The sequence below is a fragment of the Sarcophilus harrisii genome, chromosome 4, assembly GCF_902635505.1.
Source record: "Sarcophilus harrisii chromosome 4, mSarHar1.11, whole genome shotgun sequence".
Lineage (NCBI taxonomy): Eukaryota > Metazoa > Chordata > Mammalia > Dasyuromorphia > Dasyuridae > Sarcophilus > Sarcophilus harrisii.
Genome location: NC_045429.1, coordinates 233,182,434 through 233,204,370, shown reverse-complemented (window position 1 = coordinate 233,204,370; position 21,937 = coordinate 233,182,434). Strand labels below are relative to the sequence as shown.

At 31.6% G+C, this 21,937-nt stretch overlaps 1 protein-coding gene across 5 annotated transcripts in view; it reads left to right on the top strand.

Annotated features, from left to right (window-relative positions):
* MYO6 (myosin VI) overlaps positions 1–21,937 on the top strand; it is a 192,988-nt gene that overhangs the window by 75,678 nt on the left and 95,373 nt on the right. For all 5 annotated transcript variants that reach the window (XM_031964609.1, XM_031964611.1, XM_031964612.1 and 2 more), the window contains exons 4-7: positions 4,198–4,267; positions 9,087–9,160; positions 14,235–14,364; positions 16,201–16,306. In XM_031964609.1, the coding sequence (XP_031820469.1) occupies positions 4,198–4,267; positions 9,087–9,160; positions 14,235–14,364; positions 16,201–16,306 (380 nt within the window). The remainder of the gene's footprint in view (positions 1–4,197; positions 4,268–9,086; positions 9,161–14,234; positions 14,365–16,200; positions 16,307–21,937) is intronic.

Below are 21,937 nucleotides of genomic sequence, written 5' to 3'. Positions count from 1 at the left end.
GAGGATTATAGAATATAATTGTGGCTAGTCCACTTTAATCTAGTAAAACAATCTATTGATGTCAAAAGTTAGGAAATGAATAAAAAAAGAAAGATACTGATACAGACTTATCACCATTTTCTAACTAAATATAAATTTCAATATGATGATAAGATCAAAAAGGAACCTAGAAAACATCTCAGAAAGTATACACTTAAAAAAATAAGTTTTTATTGCTCTTTTCTATTTCTTATATCATCATAGTTATCCAAGTATTCTTTCTACTCCTACTTCCAAAGAGTCATTCAGTATAACAAATAGGTTTTTTTTGAGAGGGGAAACCTCTCCCCCCCATACAGCTACTTAATTCATTTAAAAAAATCTGAAAACATGTACAGTAGATAACACCTGTGAACTTCCTGCTTTCATTTTATGGGTAGATTGAGGGGATTTCCTATACTATCTCTTCAGTTGAATCCATTTGAGCTTTATAATTTTGGAACATTTGTTTTGTGATGTGGTTGTTGGGTGTGTTTTGGGGGATGTAGTTCTTTCCATTTACTTTGTTTTAGTTATTGTATATATTTTCTTGGTTTTGCAGTTTCACTCTGCATCAGATCTTTTCATGTTTCTCAAAAATCATTACATACATAATTTCTTAAAGTTCAATGATATTCCATAGCATTTATGTACCACAGTTTGTTTAACCAATCACCAATTGATGGGCTTCTGTTGTTTCCAGTTCTTAGCTATCACATAAAATACTGCTACAAAATCTTGTTATTTATGAGGACTTTCTTTTTACCTATGGCTTTCTGGGCATATAAGCCCAAAGTCTCTAGTTCAAAGATTATGGATATTTTGGTCACTTTATATGTGTAATTCCAAATTGCTTTCCAAAATAACTGTACTATTTTGTAACTACATTGACAGTGAATTAGCATGCTTGTCATTCTACAAACTCTCCAACATTGAGTATTGTCATTTTTGAGTCATTTTTGCCCATTTGCAGAGTGTGATCTGTAATTGTACTCATGTGTAGAGAGATCCATACTCGATAAAAGTAGAAGAAAAACAGGTATATTTTCAAAAATGATATCCTTCAGCTGACCACATTTTTAGTACCACAAAACTGACTGAAAATTACAGAGAAAAGATCCTAAGGCTTATTAAATATGAAAATACATTTGATTCAGTGCATTACAATGCCAATTTTAATGTTCTTTTCTAACAAGGTGTTTCTTGTGCAAATATCAATATTATATAAATTCAAGATACTTTGAAAAATGCTACAGCAAAGAGAAATTTGACTATTTATTAATATCAAATGAAGAATTAAAGGTATTTGTACCCGTCATGGACAATGGCTGTTTTCAGAATCCAAACGGAACAAAAATTTCTTCTAGGTGTTAAAGTTTTTCAGATGCTTTAATTTGCAGATTTATAAATGTTTTTAAGATTTGAAAAGCACTTGGCATATATTATCTCCTTTGATCTTCATAACAATCCTGTGAAATAAGTGCTGTTATTATCCCAATTTTTCAGATCTCAGTTTGAGGATGATAGAGGAGGATGGGCCCTGAGCCAAACAGCTAGTGTCTGCAACAAGATTTAAACTTTGATCTTGCCTCCAAGCTGAACCTGTATCCACTCCTTTTTCTATCTCCTTTAGTAATGCTATACCAATTGCCTTAAACCCCCAAATATGTTTTAGATCCTCCTAAATGAGTTTCCTGGTTATTAAGAGTTGGGCTTGGCTCTCCATTGAGGAAAACCCAAATAGATAAAGAATTCTTATTGTCTAGAATGTCATAGGCAGTTGGATGAACAGCAGAGAAATCTGGTCCATCCATATAGTATAATCTGTCTTGGTTACCCTGAATGTCCTGCCTTTTGTCCTCCATCTCTTAGTATTCATCTCTTATTGTTTAATATATTTATTTGCTTGCATTTTGTTTCTGCCTAAGTGAAGGTTAGTTTCTTGAGGAGAGATCTTATTTTTGTATTCCCAGTTTCTAAAGGAAGTGGAAAATTGGAAGATCATCAGCCCAGGCATTGAAATAATGATGGGGAGGGAAAAGGGAGGTACATGTCAATGACAGAGATCACATCAGTTTATCAGATGGCTTAAAAATTCAAAGCAGCATGTGATATTGGAAGATGATTGTAGAATAATAACCTAACTTTGGGTATGGGAAGCAAAGACTATGCTAAAACTTTTCCCAAATCTGTGAGTTGGGGAAATGGAAAAGGAGGGGGGACAAAATTGGAGAGGTTTAGCAGAGAATTCTCATCCAAAAACTTTCTAAAAATTAAATTTTTATTGATATCTTTTTTTTTAACACCATCATAGTCACAACAGTATTCTTTCAGTTTCTCCTCCGAGAGCTATCTCATATAACAAGTGATATTATTTAAATTCAAACAAAGTGAGGAAATTTTAAAAAAAAGTCCAAAATGAAAACTACTTTTCATTTAGGATAGGAAGTAGAGGGAAAAGGGAAAGGATGAAGGGAGGATTTAACATTGAAATGAGAGGGGATATTGAAATACAGTGGGAAAGGGTTAGTAGAATATAGTACTCATGGTAGGGAAGAGCTGAATGTAAAGGACTCAGTTGAAAGTTGGAGAAGTAATTGCAGAAAAGGATTTATGCTTAGGTATGGTGTATCTGGTTAGGATTAACTGATATAGATAGAGTAAACTGAAGAAGGGGCATAATAAGTGATAGGAGGAAGATGGATGTTACGTAGACAGATGGTTAATGAAGATACTTGTAGGATTATAATTTTGTTATAATTAATACTTGCAACAGTTAATTGGAATGTCTTATCCAGATTTTATATTTCACCAGTGTTTAGAATAGTAGTAGAAAACAGTACATGTTTATTGTATCAATATACTCCGTGCTAACATTCAGCCAAAATATGAGCTAATAGGTATTTGAAGAGAAATATGAGAATCTAACTATAATTTATAACATTGTTTCTAATGGATTATCTGGGTTTGGGAGAGTTCTTTCATTTGGGATTTGTGTATATAAAGACAACTCCAGGTACATGGGGTTTCAGTTTAAAGATGGAAGTTCTTTTCTGGGATGCATGTAAATGTATGTAAATCCATACAAATTATTCATATAAAATGATTTATTGATAAGTTCACTGAACTTAAATTGAAACTTAAACCTAAAGGGACAGTGTATTTTGAAAAACATAAATTTGAATGTTAATATTTTAGATTGAGCTAGGTTAAATGCAATTGTTAAATTTTAGATGTTCAGAGTCTGTTTTTTCCCTTTTTGTTTACTTTTTATTATGAACAAGATATTAGTCGAGAAACATGAAAACTCATATGAAGAGGCAACAGAAAATAGGGCTTGAATGAAACTGTGACCCTTCTATATACAATTTGTTCCTTTTTATACACATTAAATTTAATATGGTGATATTTATATTATCCTACTTGTCTGTCATCCTCTGAACTCTCCTCTTGTTTTCTTTGTGTAATTTTTACTTTTTGTTATTCCCCCCCCTTTCCATTATCTCACAAATTAAAGTCCTCCTTTTTAACAAAACTATTGCCAAGCAAAATTTGCATTTGCAATGTATTTATCCTGCAGGATCTTTATTTGAAATAAAAAGTTCTCTATCACATGATATATTTGTACCAAAATGGTAACTGTAGCATTTAATTGTTACACTAATTCATTCTGACCATGAACTTTGTTAAAGCTTTATGATACAAATACTTTGGTGAATACTTTCTCAACTCTGATAAATGTTTGAAAAAAAGTTTGTTTTTCTTCTAAACTATAGATTTTCATATATCTGACTTGTCCCTTTTCTTCCCTACTCCTCCTTTTGTTTTAAAATAAGTTTCTAAATGTATAATGAAACATAATTGCATTTTCTACATTTTGTGATATTGGGTGGTGAATTATTAAATATTTCAGAGATGCAACTTTTTCTTAATAAATTACACTCTTGTTTTGCCCCTGAGTATTACACAGGAAATTTGGTTGCCTTTATTTCACTGTAATGTTTGTATTTAATAATAGTATATTTAATAGTATCTTTGAATATCTTTGGTTAATTTGTTAAGCAAAAATTTGTGTATTAGAAAAAACAATCTATTATTAAAAGAAAAAATGTATCACTACTATTTGTTTTATCTTTTATGTATTTCAAAGTCTTTTTTTTTTTTTTTATGTGTGTGTAGACATTTTTGGCTCTTATAAATCAAGTGTTTCCTGCAGAAGAGGATAGTAAAAAAGATGTGGAAGATAACTGTAAGTAAAAAGAAAAAAATAAGAATCGTAGATGTTGAAAAAGATAATCAATGATTTTTTAAACTAGGTTATTATACTTTTTATATTAGGTAGTAATGTTTAGAATGGCAATGTTTGACTATGCTTGAAGTTTTGAGTTATTTTGAAATTTTTTCTTACAGTGAATATGTTTGGAGTTATATGTATAGTTCAATAATTTTGAAGGCTAAATTAGGTGGAAAAATTCAGCTTCATAGAAATTAGCTCATAAGTATTGTTTATATCATATAATAACTGGTAATTAACATTAGAGCATTTTGTACAACTGAAATGCAACATAAATATCAATTATATATAATTTGATTAGCATGAAAAAATAATTTGTGGGGAAGCTAGATGATATAGAAGATCGAGTACCAGCCCTGAAGTCAGGCAGAGCTGAGTTCAGCTCACTAGTTGACTATTTAACTGTCACTTAACATTCACTAGTTGTGTGATCCTCAGCAAATCACTTAACCCCAAATTGCCTCGCCAAAACAAACAAATAAATAAATAAATGAAAAATGATCTGTTGTTTAGTCAACTTATTATCATTTCTCTCCCCAAGATCAGACAATACTTTGTTTAAGAAATTTAAAATCCTGTTAAATAATTATCATAGCATTTGTATCATGGGCTTTTTAATATTAGCAGTCAGTGCTTACAAATTTTTTTTTTTTTGTGAGGCAATTGGGGTTAAGTGATTTGCCCAGAGTCACACAGCTAGGATTTATAAAAATCACCCTTGATTAATTAAGCATGGATAAAAATCACATTTGACTAAGTATTGGAAGTTTAATGTCTAAGGGAAATAATAACAAAGAATTCCAAAAAAAATCAGAGAAAATATGGTGATAAACAGATTTAGGAAAGGAGGATGAGTTGTATTCTAATTAGAGACTGTTTTGTGCAAAGAGATAAAAGTAAAAAGAAAGGAGAATGAAGAAAGAATAAGTGAGATATTTTTGTTCCCTTAAAATTTATAAGAGTACTTAGGAATGATGGCAATGAGGCAATATGTCATAGTAGATAGAGGGCTTGCCTTAGAAACATTAAGACATGATTTAAGTGCCATCTCTGACACATTTTAGCAAAATTACTCTGGGCACATCAGTTGACCTTATAGTACCCCGGGTACCTAATTATAAACTGCATCTAAGTTAATGGAGAGATTTTTGGTAGAGGTAGTTTTCAAGAGTCATGAAATCATAGGTCAGTACAAAACTAAAGACCCAAGAGAGGGAATTTACTTTTGTACTTGATATAAAACTCAATTTTCTAAATCTTTATACATCTAATAAATTGCAAAATGGTTGCATGGATTTAAGATTTTTTTTTTTGGTTTTATTTACATTTTTTAAATTGCCTGTCTCTGATTATCTCTGTGCTTGTGTACAATTATCTATTTCTAGTAGAATGAGTACTGAACTTGGAAACAGAGAATATTGGTTCTAATCATAGCTGTACTTTCTGTGTGACCTTGGGCAAATAACTTAGCCTCTCTGGTCCATGTTACTTAATATCTAGAATAAGGAGGTTACACTTCTAAGGTTCCTTACAGTCCTAAATTTATGATCCCATGACACTAATGTTTTATAACTTTATGCCATATACTCTGTGAATTTGGTTATTCTTTTTTATAATGCTGTGTACATAGCAACTATTTAGTACAGGAGTCCTCAAACTGTGGCCCGCGGGCCAGATGTGGCAGCTGAGGACGATTATCCCCTTCACCCAGGGCTATGAAATTTCTTTATTTAAAGGCCCATAAAACAAAGTTTTTGTTTTTACTATAGTCCGGCTCTCCAACAGAGGGACAGTGAACTGTTTGAGGACCCCTGATTTAGTATTTGTCAACTACTTTTATCAGAACCAGCCTATGCAATAGAGTTAATGCTGAGTATGATATCTATATAATTATAATTTCTATTTTGAAACTCTATCAAAGGCTATGTAAATGATTCATTCTAAACTTTTCAGAAAGATGAACATGCTTTCAGTGGATAGGCCTAGGTTTCACAGCTGACAAGACTACTCTATTACTTCATTAGATCTTTTGTCTCAAGTTTGATGCCAGACTGTCTGGTTGTCTGCCAAGAGATACATTTGCTTTGTTTTGTGCTTCCTTGTGAAGTGAATACTAGAATGAATTCCTCTTATCTGCATCAATGTGATACTGTAATGAATAAGTATATGATGTCTGTAAAGTACTTCGAAGTCTTAAAAAAGGTTCTTTTGAAATAGAACCGTTTATTGACGTTTGAAATACTTTGCTTTCAATTCTGTGCTTTGAAGAAAAGATTTCTGGCATCCTCTAGCATTTTATCTGATAGAACTTAGTTTGATGGTTCTGTTTATTTTGATTGTTACATAGTACTCAAGGAATATATAAATATGAAATGACTTTATAAAATGATATCTAGTATTTCTTTAAAGAAAATAGTGATATTTTTGGGTATCAACTGTTAGATATATATGAACACACAAATGTACACAGCATAGTATAGATGATTTGTCATTTATAGATGACAACCCTTTTGAGTTGGACCTGGAGATAGAAATACCAAGGTTCAAATGCCACTTTTTACTCCTATTATCTATATGAATCTAAGGAAGTTACTTAACCTTGTGTCTCAGGCAACTCTAATAAGGTGCAGAGTAGTTGCTGATCTTTATTGAAGTGGACTGTCTGTATCTCAATTTGTCTCTTATTCTCTTTTCCCGTTTCTTCTTCTTCTTCTTCTTCTTCTTCTTCTTCTTCTTCTTCTTCTTCTTCTTCTTCTTCTTCTTCTTCCTTCTTCCTTCTTCCTTCTTCCTTCTTCCTTCTTCTTCCTTCTTCTTCCTTCTTCTTCCTTCTTCTTCCTTCTTCTTCCTTCTTCTTCCTTCTTCTTCCTTCTTCTTCCTTCTTCTTCCTTCTTCTTCCTTCTTCTTCCTTCTTCTGTCTCTCTCTCTTTCTTTCTTTCTGTCTCTCTCTGTGTGTGTGTGTGTGTGTGTGTATGAATGCTTACATATAAAGTAATTAATTTTATAAATAGATTTCTACTTAGTGGGGGGTTGAAACTGATAGATCATCTAGGTAAGCCTTCTTTCCAAAAAACAACTTCATTCAGTTCAAATGTTTGATTGCTTACTATTTGCAAGGTTCTGTGTTCTCTGTTGTAAGATATACAAACATTCATACTCTCAAGGAGTTTATAATCAACTAGGGGAGATAATATATGTCTATAACCATATTACAAGGTTATATGAATTATAGCAAATACCAAAAAACATGTACAAGGGAGGAAAAGATTCCTTTGAACTGGAGATGAAGATTAGAGAATCCCTCTCAGCAGGTATAGTATTCATAGAATTTCCACAAATTGAAATAGGGAGGCATTCCAGTCAGAGAGAAGGGTGGGAAAACTCATTGTGGTTCAGTCACTTCATCATTCCAACTCTTATGACCTCATTTGGGCTTTTTCTTTTTTCTTCTTTTTTTGGGGAGTGGGGATACTGGAGTGATTTGCCATTTCCTTCTGCACCTTATTTTACAGATGAGGAAACTGCAGCAAATAGGGTTAATTGACTTGCTCAGGGTCACACAGGTAGTAAGTTGGATGTGAACTCAGGTTCTCCTGATTCTATACTTGGCGCTTTATGCATTATGGCATCTAACTGCCGGGTAATGCTTAATCTTTTAGTTGGACCATAAAATTAGTGGGAAGTTATGTGAGAAATGTTAGTCAGATTGTGAAGGGCTTATATATGAAGCTAAGACATTTTGATTATATTTATATGTGGTAAGGAGCCACTGAAACTTTTTGAGCAGTGGCATGATCTATTTAGATCACTCTTTAGGGGAATCAGTCTGATGTCAGAATGCTTTGAAGTGACAGTGTGACTGGAGTGGGAAGATAAATTCAGGTACAAAGTAATCAATATAGTGGGAATAGATAGAAAGGGACAGATGCAAGATACACACTTACACATATATAAACATACACACATTTATTTAATTTTTTGGAGGTGGGGTAGAGAGACAATCAGGGTTAAATGATTTGCTTAGGGTCACACAGCTAGTAAGTGTCTGAGGCTAGATTTGAACTCAGGGCTGACGTTATGCCTGTTGTGTTACCTTGCTGCCTGAGATGCAAGGCATATTAAGAGGTAGATTGATAATACTTGGGTGTGAGAAGTTAGGAGAACAGAAGGAAAAATCAAAGATAATTTAGGATTTTTGTACATGGGTTATTGACAAAATGATTGTATCTTTAACAAAAATAGGAAAGTTAGGCTAGTTTGTGGGGTTGCAATGAAGATAGGAATGAAAATTAGTCCACTTTTGGACAATGAAGTTGAAGTACTGGTGAGAACATCAAATAGAGAGATTTTTAATAGGGTGTAAGAAATCTGGGGATGGAGTAGGTTGAGGGAAAAAAGAGCAAGAATGTGAATGCTAGTTAGAAATGTGTTAATTTTTTTCTTTTAATCAAAAGTATTATTACACATTTAACTACTTGTTGATTGACTGAAAGAGTAAAATCTCCTTTGAATTTCCTATAGTAATGACAATCACTAGGTTGGCAAAAAAAAATAACCTAGTTTTCAATTGAATTATGCCAATAAAATCTAATAGAGATTTTTAAAAACTATTTTAAAAGAATAACAGCTTAGATCAGATTACATGATATCATGGTTTAAAAAAGATTGATTTTACAGCAAAGTTAACAAATCAATTTCACTATTGGTCAGAACTATTCAGTTTCAGTTTTCTTTTCTTTTTTTCCACATAAATTAATTTCCTAATATTTTATTTTAGGTTCACTGATGTACTTAAATGAAGCCACACTCCTCCATAATATCAAAGTACGATATAGTAAAGACAGGATTTATGTAAGTAGTATAAATACATCTAATTGTTTAAAATTTTATGTATATGAATTATTTTACATCATATTGTATAATTTTATTTTATTTTTGTTTATAAAAATAATTTGAATGGAACAGCTAGTTATAGAATCAGAGTTTTTCATTATTTCATTATGAAAATATTCAAAATGAAGATTGTAAATTTGTAATGATTTATGTATTTAATACTTTCTGTATATGAGTACAACAATACATTACAAAGGAGAGACTGTATGCCTACTTAGGAAAATCTGGAATATTAAGAAATCACTTAGATTTTTCTTTTGAGGCATACATTTGAGATTTGTTTCAAATCATCTAGATATTTCAGAATGAAATAGTTTTAATTTTATCCAGAATGAAATGATTAATTTAATTTAATTCTGAATATGGGCTAGAAGTAAATTGCTGTCCTGGATATAGATAAATTACTTTGCTAGAAGTTCTGTTGTTACTAAAGACAAGCTTCTTTCTCTTCATTATTTTTGAACGAAGAAAACACATGGCTTCTTTGACACCTCCTGGATCAAATGACCATCTTAATCTTTTATATTGCTATTGATTTGCCACTTGTAGTAACTTAATTATAACTAAATTACACTTGGTCTTTGCCATCTGCTCAGTGACAGCTGTTAGACAGAACTAATCTAGCCTTTACCAAGACATGCCATCTAGTAGCTTTCAATTATTTACTTTTGTGCCTTATTATTTCTTCTTAAAGAAGACTTTCATTTTTCATGCCAAGAAAAAAAATAATACACTTAAAATAATATTTATAAGTTAAATTTAGTTCTGGAAAAACAAAATAAAAGATATATTTAATAAAACCAAATGTTACAATTCTAATATATATTTTGAAATGGTCTTTATTCACTTTCCAAATATCTTAGGCATATTTAAAAAAATTCATTTTGTTAACACCTTTATTTTTTTACATAATCATACATCACATTCATTTCCAAATATATTCCCCTTTCCTGCTCTACTGATCCTTCCCTTGTAACATATTAAAGAAGAAAGGAAAAAAAAAATAGTTGAGCATAACTAACCAGCATTTCCACTGCATCTGAAAGTATATGTAGGTTTCATATCCAGTCTTCCACTTCTATATAAAAAAGTAGAGTGATATATTTTCTTAGTTTCTTGCAGGATCATATCTCAGTCATTAAAATTACGTAGCATTCAGCTTTATTTTATTGTTTATTAATTTATATTGTTGTATTTGGTGTATGTTTTTCCTGATTCTGCTTATTTTATGCAGCACATTTCATGTTTTTCTAAATTGTTCAAAATTAACATTTCTTGTAAACACAGTAATATTCTACTATTTCTTTATGTCACTCTTTGTTTAATCATTCTCTGATCAGTGGATATTTTGCTTCTAGTTCTTTGATACCATGGAAATGTTTCCTGTGAATACTTTTTTGGGGGGGCACATATAGTTCCTTTCTTTGACTTCTTTGAAGTCTTTGGGTTAGTCACTTAAAAATAATTCTTAATTTCTTTTCAGAAATGTTAGATCAATTCAAAGTTCAATGACCAATGTGCTAGCAATCTAACAATATAGAATATAGATTCACAGCCCCTCCAGAATTCTTTTAATCTTTTTTCTCTCTGCCAATTTGTAGATGTGAAGTAAAACCATAAAGGTGTTTTGATTTTCATTTCTTTTACTAATGATATAAAGTACACTCTTTTGATTCTTTATACCTCACAGTTATTTGTGAATTATTTGTTCATATTACCTGACCATTTTTAAGGGGAATTATTTTTCTTGATCTTATCGATTTATGCTTATTCCTCTGTATGAATATCAAGTATATAATTTTCCCAATAAATAATTTCCATTATCCTAGCTTCATTGATCTTATATAGAGACTTTTCACTTCCATATAATGAAAAAATCTCTTTTTATCTTTTGTGATCTGCTGTATAACTTATTTGGTTAAGAATTTTCTTTCTAGCTTTTTATTTTCTCCCGAAAGTTACCTCTACCTATTCTACTCTGATTTTCTTTGTAAGGGATCTTTTATATTCAGATGGAATAGACATTCAGGGTAATACTTATTAGCATTTGGAGTAAAATAAAATATAGTGGAAAGATTGAAAATGGTTCAAGTTGGAGAATTGTGTTTTGTTTTCTTGATTGTATTGCTTGATTTGGTATTTTTTAAATGTATTTTATATGACAGCTTTTAATTGTAAAACTTTCCTCTTGTAATTTTAAAATTTTACTGGAATAGAACATTTTCCCCCATGGTTTTTGCATAAACATAAGTTATCATAGAATATATCATTGATCAAGAACCAAAACCACAGATTGACCTAAAAATATTGAAAGATGAAAACAAAATCAAAATGTTAAATGAATACATCTGAGGGTAGCTTTATTAAAATTGTTAATGCCTTTAAGACATTTTACGTATTAACTTGTCACTTTCAACAGTTTTCCATTGCATATGGTCCTGAAATGTTAATGCACTTGATAGTGGGGATAATTAGTACCAGAATTAGTATAGTATTATAATAATTTCAGTTAAAATGGGTCTGCAGTTTTTTTTTCTTTGACCAACCTAAGTGATTTTTGGTTCTTGATCAAAGGTTTAATGATGACTTATGTGACTTTTGAAGGTTGTTTTGTATGTTTAGTGAAAGTTGTAGCTTAACAAATGTGAATTTTACATATTTGGTTTTGCAAATGAGAAACTTTGCCCTCCCTTTCTTTCTTAGCCATTATTGGTAGTGCCCTTAATGACTTGACTATATGAATAATTAATTAATTAATTAGCAAGCATTTTTCAATGGTCAGTCAATAAATGTTTAAAGATCCTATTTATGTACCAGAGAATCGAGTACTGGGCATATAAAGAAAGGCAAAAGGTAGTTATGTTCCTCAAGGAGTTCACAATATAATGGGGGAAGCCAATAATCAGAAAGGAGCTGAAAAGGGTAAGGGGGAGAATACTGAATTCTGCCAATGATGAAGTCCAGAGGAATGCAGCTGGTTGGGAAATGAAGAGAAAAGAAGAAAGTTATTTTTGGAGGCCCTTCTTAAATGGAGGACCTTGAAAAAACTCTCAACTGTCTACCTTCATACATTGTAATTAGAGGGAGAAAGGGGCTCCAGGAGCAGGAGGTACTAAAGAAGTTTGAGTTCTGGGGCTAATGTATTTCTCAGTCTGCACTTGTATCTCACCTGTTCTTTACCAAGAGATGGAAAAAAAGGCTTCATTAGTAGTCTTTTGGTATCATTATTGATTACTGGATTAATCAGAGTTCTTTCAAAGTTTTTTCCTTCATTTTATTATAATTATTATATAACTTGTAATTATTATATAACCTAGTTCTGCTCAATTAATTCTGCATCAGCTTATTCAAATTTTTTCAGGTTTTTTGAATCCATCCCATTCATCATTTCTCACAATATAACAATATTTCATTACTTTTGTCACCACAATTTTTCACCTGTTGTCCATTTGATAGGCACTTATCATTTATATTATTTCAGCTTTAAATACTCCAAAATGGTTTTGACTCTGAATCTTTCCTGAAACTGGACACTCCCTGAGGCTTTACATGACTTTACTAGATATAAAAACCCTTGAAACTTTCTTTACTCCTTTGGAAAATATTCTTATCAATAATTTTTTCTCTTCCTATATCCAGGAAATGCTTTTGGTATCTTTTTTTGACATGCCTAATTAACTGCCGAGCATTACTATATTTTACCCTTACTTGACTAGACACAAAAGAAAAAGAAAAAATTAGACTTTGTATATACTCCCCTCCCATGTTTACTAGTGTTATTGATTTCTTTGTAATTATCCTTTCCCCTGGGGGGAAAGATGTCCTTATCTGCTGATTCCCTTAGATCCCTGCCTTTTTAAAACTACTGATTAATTATAAATGTTAAAATAATGCTTAAGTTACTTATTAAACACTAAAGTGTACTTGGTAATGATGGCAATAGTAGCACTAAATAGAAATAGAAATTGACTCTAGCAGAGTCAAATTTGATTGTGGAAAAATCTTCAAGTTATAACAAATTTGTAGAGAGATCTGTGTCTCTCCAGAGACATTGGTGTTCTAAAGAGTTTTGAGAGTTTTGATGGTTGACGGTCTTACAGTGATTAGCTTAGTAATTATACATATATAATTACTGCATGTATTAATTATATATTTATATTTTACTATCTTCTATATATAATTAAGTACTAGGATTAAAATATGTATCTCATTTGATATTTAAAAAGATTCTTAAAACTATGAAAGCATTTAAATTTGCTTCAAACTACCATATATTTGGTTGTTGTCAAATTGATCAAAATTGAAGCATGACTTATATAGCACCTGTGCAGAGCCCTGTAAACTGTCATTCTTCTTTTGTGGACCTCAGTAGTATTTAAGTAATTTTCCAAATGTCTAAGGAAAGAATTACAAAAGTAGGGGTGCTAATTTTGGACTTCCGTTGAACCATGTGATTTTTCTGGGCTCCATGGTCCTACTATTTTTTCAGATGTCTAGATCCATTACTTCTTATGGTAATGCTACTTATGTCTGGATGCATTGATTATATCCTCAGGATGCTGCTGGAGGTGTTATTTTATTTTGTCTTAGTAGATACATACACAGTATAATTTTTAATTAGGATTTAAATTAAATGTAATTTTTTTCTAGATTTTTTATTATGTTAACATAGTATAACTAAAAAATGATAAAAACCTGCATCTTTAAAAACAAGAAAATAACTTTTCACACTAAAGGCATTTTTAGATTTTTAAATTATTTGCTAGAGTTGTTGTAAACTTAGAGGTAACTGTTGATTTTTTTATATTTAGCATGTGGATGATATGCTTTGGCAAATAGTGGGTAACTTTATTTAAAATAGTCTTAAATTGATGCTGTTGTGATCTAATGGCTTTTTTTGTTATTTTGATTTCATTTTGAAAATTTTTGCTGTACCTAAAATTGAAATAAGAGAAGCCTTAAAAGCACTTCATTTCATTTTAATTTAAATAAAAATCTGTTTCATTAATACATTATTTTTAAAAATTTTCAGACATATGTGGCTAACATCTTGATTGCAGTGAACCCATACTTTGACATTCCTAAAATATATTCTTCAGAAACAATTAAGCAGTATCAAGGAAAATCTCTTGGAGTATTGCCACCTCATGTCTTTGCAGTTGGTATGTAATCTAACCATAAGAATCATTAGCTAATTTATTTTTTTTATGAACCAGGAATTTTGAATTTTTTCTTTCTTAATATTGTAGAAATAGACTGAAATTATTTTTTCTTTTACCCTATCAGATAAAGAAAAGTTTTAATGTACAGCTATATAATTTAGAAAAACCATTACTACAGAAATATGTATCATTTTGGAAGCATTTTCACAAATGGTGTTGAGTAGCATAAGCATACCTTTGCTGTGAAATGATGGCATATATCTATATATATATATATATTTCCATCCTTGGCAAAAATTTTGAAATATGCCCATGTTTTCTTAGATATTTTCTGCTATGTGGAAAATTGGGTAAGAAAATCTTGACCTCTAATGACTTTTTGGATTATTGACATATATTAGATAGTTGATAAATACTTCATAATGTCCTGGGCATAGTCTATTAAATCTGGACTTCTAAGAGGATTGTGCTGTCCTTAGCCAGACTGTGTTTTAACCATTCATTATAGTGTTATGGGGTTCTTGAATTGTGAGATCATAATGTGTGTTTTTATTTGCAAAGGGCTTTGGAGAGAGAGGTAAGACTGAAAATGACATGTGTAATATATTCCTTGTATAAAGAGAATTAAGATTCCTTTTTTCCCTCTTTAAGTAATCCTAATACACAGATGGTATTACAGTTTTAGTAAATACCCAGATGTGTGGCTTTTCCCCATGTGCCTCTCATGATTTGACTAATTACTGCACATACAAGACTTTACTTTTCACAATTTCAGACATAAGCTAGTCTGAGAGCTGTTATCTATTGTCAACAGAGCCTTAACCAGGTGTTGTTGTTCTAAGCAGCTTTCATATTTCAGCTTTATATTTGTTCTTTTTGTAAACTTGACAGAATATAGTTCTAGTATCTTACTGAACATTTAATTAAAAAGAAGTATTACAAAGCATCTAGAATATAATGCCATGGCATGAGGGTCACTGTTTTATTGTATTATTTTGTTTGCACTGGAGACATTGGAGCTTTTGGAGAAGTGGAGAAATGAATACTTTTTTTTTTTTTTTTTTTTTTTTTACTGATTGAAGGGACTTTGCAAAGTTTGATTGCCATTTTATGTCTTCTAAACCCTCTTTTTTAAAAAAATTCTTTATGGCACTAATAACCTGTATTTAGAACTTTCCTACAAATGAACACAAAGAGTTCTTGTTGAATAATTTGTTGAGAAGGCACAACTGAGTGTGTAAACATGTAATAGCAATATATTTAAAGAAGTCTAGAAAGTGTTTAAAAAAAACTTTTTATAATGGTGAGTTCTTGAATTCTAACTCTTTGGGTATTTAAACTGAGTTTCTAATAAAAAAAACCAGCAACCAGTTCCACAATTTTGTTTTAATTTTGTTGCAATTTCTTAAATACCCATTTGCATTCAAGAGTTTTGAAATAAAAAATTCATCTCCACTCCCACTTTTATTTGGGAACTTCATTAACTGTGTAAACTGAACTTTTTTCTTTCTTTTTCTTTTTAAACTATATATTTGTACTGTCTGTGGATATTGGTTTTAGTGTTAGAAATCTATGATGTAGCTCACAGTAGAGATTATAACACATAAATACCATTGTTTGCATTTCATGTTTACTAATGGTGCAAATTATGAGGGAATTTTAAGTAGCAAAGTGCATTTATAAATTTCATTATTTAAAAAAATCACACATGTTATTTCTTATATTGTCAAAACTTCTCTAGAATAAATACACTTTAAAGTAGAATTTCATACAGAAGATAAAATTGGTGAACATAGTTTTGGCTATCCTTCATTTGTCATGTTATTTTGATTTTAGCTGACAAAGCTTTTCGAGACATGAAGGTACTCAAAATGAGTCAATCGATCATTGTCTCTGGAGAATCAGGTGCTGGCAAAACCGAAAATACTAAATTTGTTCTTAGGTGAGTATCTCTCTCTCTCTCTCTCTCTCTCTCTCTCTCTCTCTCTCTCTCTCTTTCTCTCTCTCTCTCTCTCTCTCTCTCTCTCTCTCTCTCTCTCTCTCTCTCTCTCTCTCTCTCTCTTCTTCTCTCTCCCTCTCTCTCCCATTCTCCCTCTCCCTCATCCATTTCTCTCTCTCTCTCTTTCTTACCTCTCTTTCTTCCTCTCCCTCTCACTCTCCTTCTCCTCTCCTCTCTCCCTCTCCCCCATCCTTTCCCTCTTTTCCCCTCTTCTTTCCCTCTCTCCCTCTCCCCCTCCCTTCTTCTTTCCTTCCTTTTTCCTCCCTGTCTGTCTCCCCTTTCTGTATTAGGAAATACTTGGCTTTTAATATGCCCAAGATGTTTATTAGCTTTATGAACATAGGCAAGTTATTTAATTTGTCTGAATTGCAATTTTCTCAACTCTAAAATGGGAATAATAATAAGAGGGAGCACTTTCGAATTTCTAATGAAATACCATGGAAAGTACTTTGTAAACCTTAAAAGTACTAGGTGAATATTAGCTATTTACTTTATGAATTTTTAAATAGTTGTAATATTTTTGATGCTACTGCTGCTGCTGTTACTAGGACTACTACTGTGACTATTAGCAGGCATTTACATATCTCCTACTGTATTCTAGGTACTATACTAAATGATTTACAGATTTTTTTTTTGATCTTAACAACAACTCTGGGAGTTGTGCTATTATTATCTTCATTTTACAATTCAGGAAACTGAGGCTGGTTAAATGATTAGCCCAGGCTGAAGCTAGACTTGAACATGGGTAGTCATAACTCCAATGCTATATCCACTGTGTCACCTAGTTGCCTTCAATTCATGGAAATCAGAAACTATTCTTTTTGTGAGAGAGCAGCTTAGATAGTTTTGAAAATATAAAATGAAGGAGTTGGGTATTGGAATTGCTGAATTACTTTAAAAACTTAAAGCTACATGAAGACAGTAACCATGGCATATGTGTCATTTTTATAACACATTTTCTCTTAGCATACTCTTTGTTAACTGATAAATAAATATATATATAAAACAAATACTGGTAGATTTAAATTGAATTTAAAATAATGCTCATAAAAATGTAAAAATACTTTTTTTAGGCTTTTGCTCTCCATCCTATACTGGGAATGACTATATAATTTTTCTTAAAGAGTTTTGTAATGGCAGATTGCTGTTGTTTCACTCAGCTTCCTTTTTACTGTGTAGAAAACTCATTTCCTCATTGCTGCAAACTTTCTGTTTTAAAGGAACTTGGAGAGCAAAGTATCAAGAGACTTTTTCCTCTACCAAGTTGTTTTAATATTATACTTAAAGTCCAACTACTCTCAGGGCAGGGCACTCTGTTTAACCCTTATAATTTTCCAATGGCAGGCTACAGAGTCAAGCAAGTGACTACAACATATTTTAGAATCCAGCAGTAAATTTCAAGTGTAAGTTGTGAAATAGTTGTAATTTTGAACATTACTTGTCTTAGAATAAAGTAATATATAAAAAAAATAAAATATTAAATAATAATGAAGGTGAAAACAGCCTCTGAATGGGTAGGTTGTGTTTTCTATCTTATCTTTTGTTCCTTAATGTGCTTTTAAAAATTATTTGTTATCTATATGATTGTACATTTTAAAATATTAAAATTCAAAAGATTTTTATATTTGTATTATACATTGTATTGTACATTTTTTGCTGTACATTAGTACAACTGTATGGACAACTGTATTTGCTCAAAATAGAATTCTTTCAGCTGGCTTTGAGGGAGAAGAAAGGGAAACTACATTCATATTTGTAAATGAGTTTGTTCCACTTTTGTGCATTTTAAGAGTCAGCTCATTTTGAGGGCTATATTGTTAATACTACAGTTGGGAAGGACCTGGTCAATTGGTTTCTTCAGTCATTTTTTAGGAATTGTTCTGGCTATTTTATTAGCTACTAGTCAAACTTTTGATGCTGAGACTCTCAGAATGTACATAGCTATTTATAGTCAGAACTCAAAACCTTTCTAGCTTGAACTTTGTGTTGCCTTGGGTAGCCTTAGAAAATATAGTGTCAATTCCATTGAATCATGAAAATTGGGTATAGGACTTTAGTTAAAGCTATTAACATAAGATTGATTTTATTGTAGCCTTCAGATTACTATATATTTAACATCATCACACAACCATTTTGAAGGACATTTTTTTTTTTATCTATGGAGAGTAAAGGAGATTGTTAACAAACAAGATAGAGATCATAAGAGATATGTGCATTTTTGATTATATAATTAAAGTATTTAAAATATTTTAAGAGATTTCATCATAACTAATACTCAAAATCTCTATGTCATAGGTGGCAGAATAATTCATGACCAAATGTAAGATGGAAAACTTTGATTGCATAAAATTACTGTTTTTGTACAAACAAAATAATTTAGAAAAAATTGGAAGGAAAGAAAGTAAAAGGGGAAAAATCTTTTCTTTTTCTGATAAAGGCCTCATTTTCAATCTATATGGGGAACTCATTCAAATTCATGACTGAATCATATAATGAATTATATAAATTGTCAAAGGACATGAACAGGAACTTTTTCAAAGGAAGAAATCTAAACTATCAACAGCCATATTAAAAAAAAAAGTTTAAAATCACCAGTAGAAAAAATGCAACTTAAAGTTGTTCTAAATTCAGTTAGTCATTTAGTAGGTGCCTACTATGTGCCAGACAGTGTTAAAGTACTAGAGATACAAATAGAGGCAAAAAACATACTTTGCCTTCAAGGAACTCACAATTTGATGCAGGTGACAAAAAGCAAATAAATATATGCAAACAAGTTATATGAGGATAAATAGTAAACAATTAAAAGAGAGAGAAGATACTAAAATTAAATGGGATTGGTCAAGACTTCTTATAGAAGATCAGTAATAATGGAAAAGATAAAAAAAAAGGAAAAAATGGCAAATATTGGAAGGACTATGAGAAATTAGGTACACACTAAAAGTATTGTGATGGAATTGTGAATTTGTCCAGCTCTTCCAGAAAACAATTTTGAATTATATTCTCAAAGTCACTAAACTGTTCCTGTCTTTTGACCCACTGATACCATAATCAAATATATATATATCCCAGAAAGGCCAAAGAAAGAAGAAAAAGGCCAATATTTACAAAAATATTTTTAGCAGCTTTTTTTCATAGTGACTCTAAACTGGAAACTAAAGTATCTCTTCCCCTTGCACTACATAGTGTACAAATGTAGCAGAATATTATTGTATTATTAAAAATGGTGAACTGTTCAGAAGAGAGGTACCAGTTTGGTAAAGACACCATAGGAAATAACAATCTATTAAAGGAATTGGGCATGATTGGTATGGAGAAGACAAAGGGAAACATGATAGCTGCCTTTAAATATTTGAAGGATTGTCCAATGGAAGAATTAGGCTTGTTTAGTTTAGGTTCCAGTGGGCAGATCCAGGGTGTGGAGAGGAGGTTGCAAAGAGAATTGTTGAGGCATGACTTTGACAGATTTTTTTTTTCCTTGAGGCAATTGGGGTTAAGTGACTTGCCCAGGGTCACATAGCTAGGAAGTGTTTAGTGTCTGAGCTCGAATTAAACTAAGGTCCTCCTAACTTGAGGGCTGGAGCTCTATCCATTGTGCCATCTGGCTGCCCCAATGCAGATTTTTTTTTTTAAGCAATTAGCCTTATATAAAAGTGGAATGGGTTGCTTCCCTAGGGGATATGTATACTCCTCTTGGAGATCTTAAAGCAGATTCTGGATGACTGCTTGTTAGGTATAATGTAGGTTATAATTATTGATAGTTTTTTTTAGCTAGTCTTAAAAGACGGGTATGATTTCAACTGGCTAAAATTGGAGGGGGCATTCTAGATGTATGAAACAGCATGAGCAAAGGCATAAAACTGAGACAGCACAAAATGTATATGGAGCAATCTGGTTAGTCTGTAGCATAGAGGTGAATAACTTTTGATCAGGCTAGAAAAGTAGTATGGTGCTAGATGAAGTTTTAAATGTAAGACTAAAATATTTGAACTAATTTATTCACTAGATTATAGGGAGCTACTGAACTTGTAAGCATGGTCATATCTGTGTACAGAAAAGAGGAACTGAGGAGGGAGAAGAAGGTAGAAGTAATAATATTGGATGTAGTGTGTATGATTGGCAATAGGAATAAGGAAAGATAGATTTGATAAAATTGTGAAGATAGAATCAATAAGATTTTGATGGTATGCTTCAAGAATTTGTCTTTGCCCATGTGTTGTTTCACATTGCTATAAATTATTTGGGAAAAGATATAGACACATTATTTTTCAAATTTATAGATGATGTCTAAGAAGTGATAGCTAAGATAGTAGATGAAAATCAGTATCTGAAAAGATCTCAATAGGCTTGTAATTAATTTTGACACTATTTTAAAAAATCAACTTTACAAATATAAATTGGATGATAGATTAGTTAGTCATTCTTTTTAAGAGGTTTGGGAATTTTAATGGACCATAAAGTCCAGTATGAATCAAAAGTTTGATGTGGCAACCAAGAAAGTTTATGTACTCTAAGGTTTTATTGAGAAGTGTACCCTTCTGTATTCTCCCTTAGTCAAATATTATTTCTGCCTTAGTCAAATATTATCTGAAGCAGTTTTGTTTATCAAGGACACCATATTTTAGGAAAGATATTTTTAAGTTTGAGAACTTCCATGTAAAGGCATCCAGAATGATGGACTGCTTGAAGACAGAAGACTTGGAATGGAAGGAGGAGTAGAGGTTGGGACTTAGAATTGATTGTTTTCTTCAAGTACTTGAAGGATTATTAGGTGGGAAAAGGATTAGATTTGTGTCCTTGGGCCAGTAGAGTAGAAATGGGAACTTGGAGTGGAAATTGTAAAGAGGCAGGTTTGGTTTGATGGCAGGAAAAATTTCTTGAAAGTTAAAGTTATTTCTGGGCAATTTTAAGGAGTACTTAATTCTCCAAAAGTATTTCTTCTCAAATGAAGATTAAGTAGCCTCTTGTTGGTCCTCTTGTAAAGGGAATTCTTGGTTAGGTATAGATTGGGTTAGTTGGCCTCAAGGTCTCTATTAACGGAGATTTCCTTGATTCAGTGAAGGAGACTGTTCTATCCCTATATCAGGTGCCGGAAATTTTCTAATGCTTAGAACTATCATTATAGAGAGTCAGAGGAGAATATTCTTCTGGATAGAGGTGATCCATTTTTGAATCAGAAACCAAATGAACAGAAGCCAAAGATCAGACTGGTTTGGAGTTCTAAGTTTTTTTAAGAGCTCCATTATCCAAGTACTAAGATAAATAAGGTAGATATGGAGACTAGAGAAGTTAAGTCAGAGCCATCTATTGGTGAAATATTGGTGAAATAATTTATTCAGCCTTCCTTTTATTATGTGTTTTGTGTGGTTGTTATATACTGAAGAGTCAAATATACATACTGACACTCGATTTAATTTTGCTGGTTAGACTTACTGGTTAAAAAACAGTGTTTTCTCCCAGGACTTCTTTCCAACAATAATGCTATGATTTCATAGTTGACAATTTTGTGGCATATTTGTTGTATATGATGCATGAGACTCTCTGTGGTTGGAGCCATACCTTCCAATCCTCTAGGAT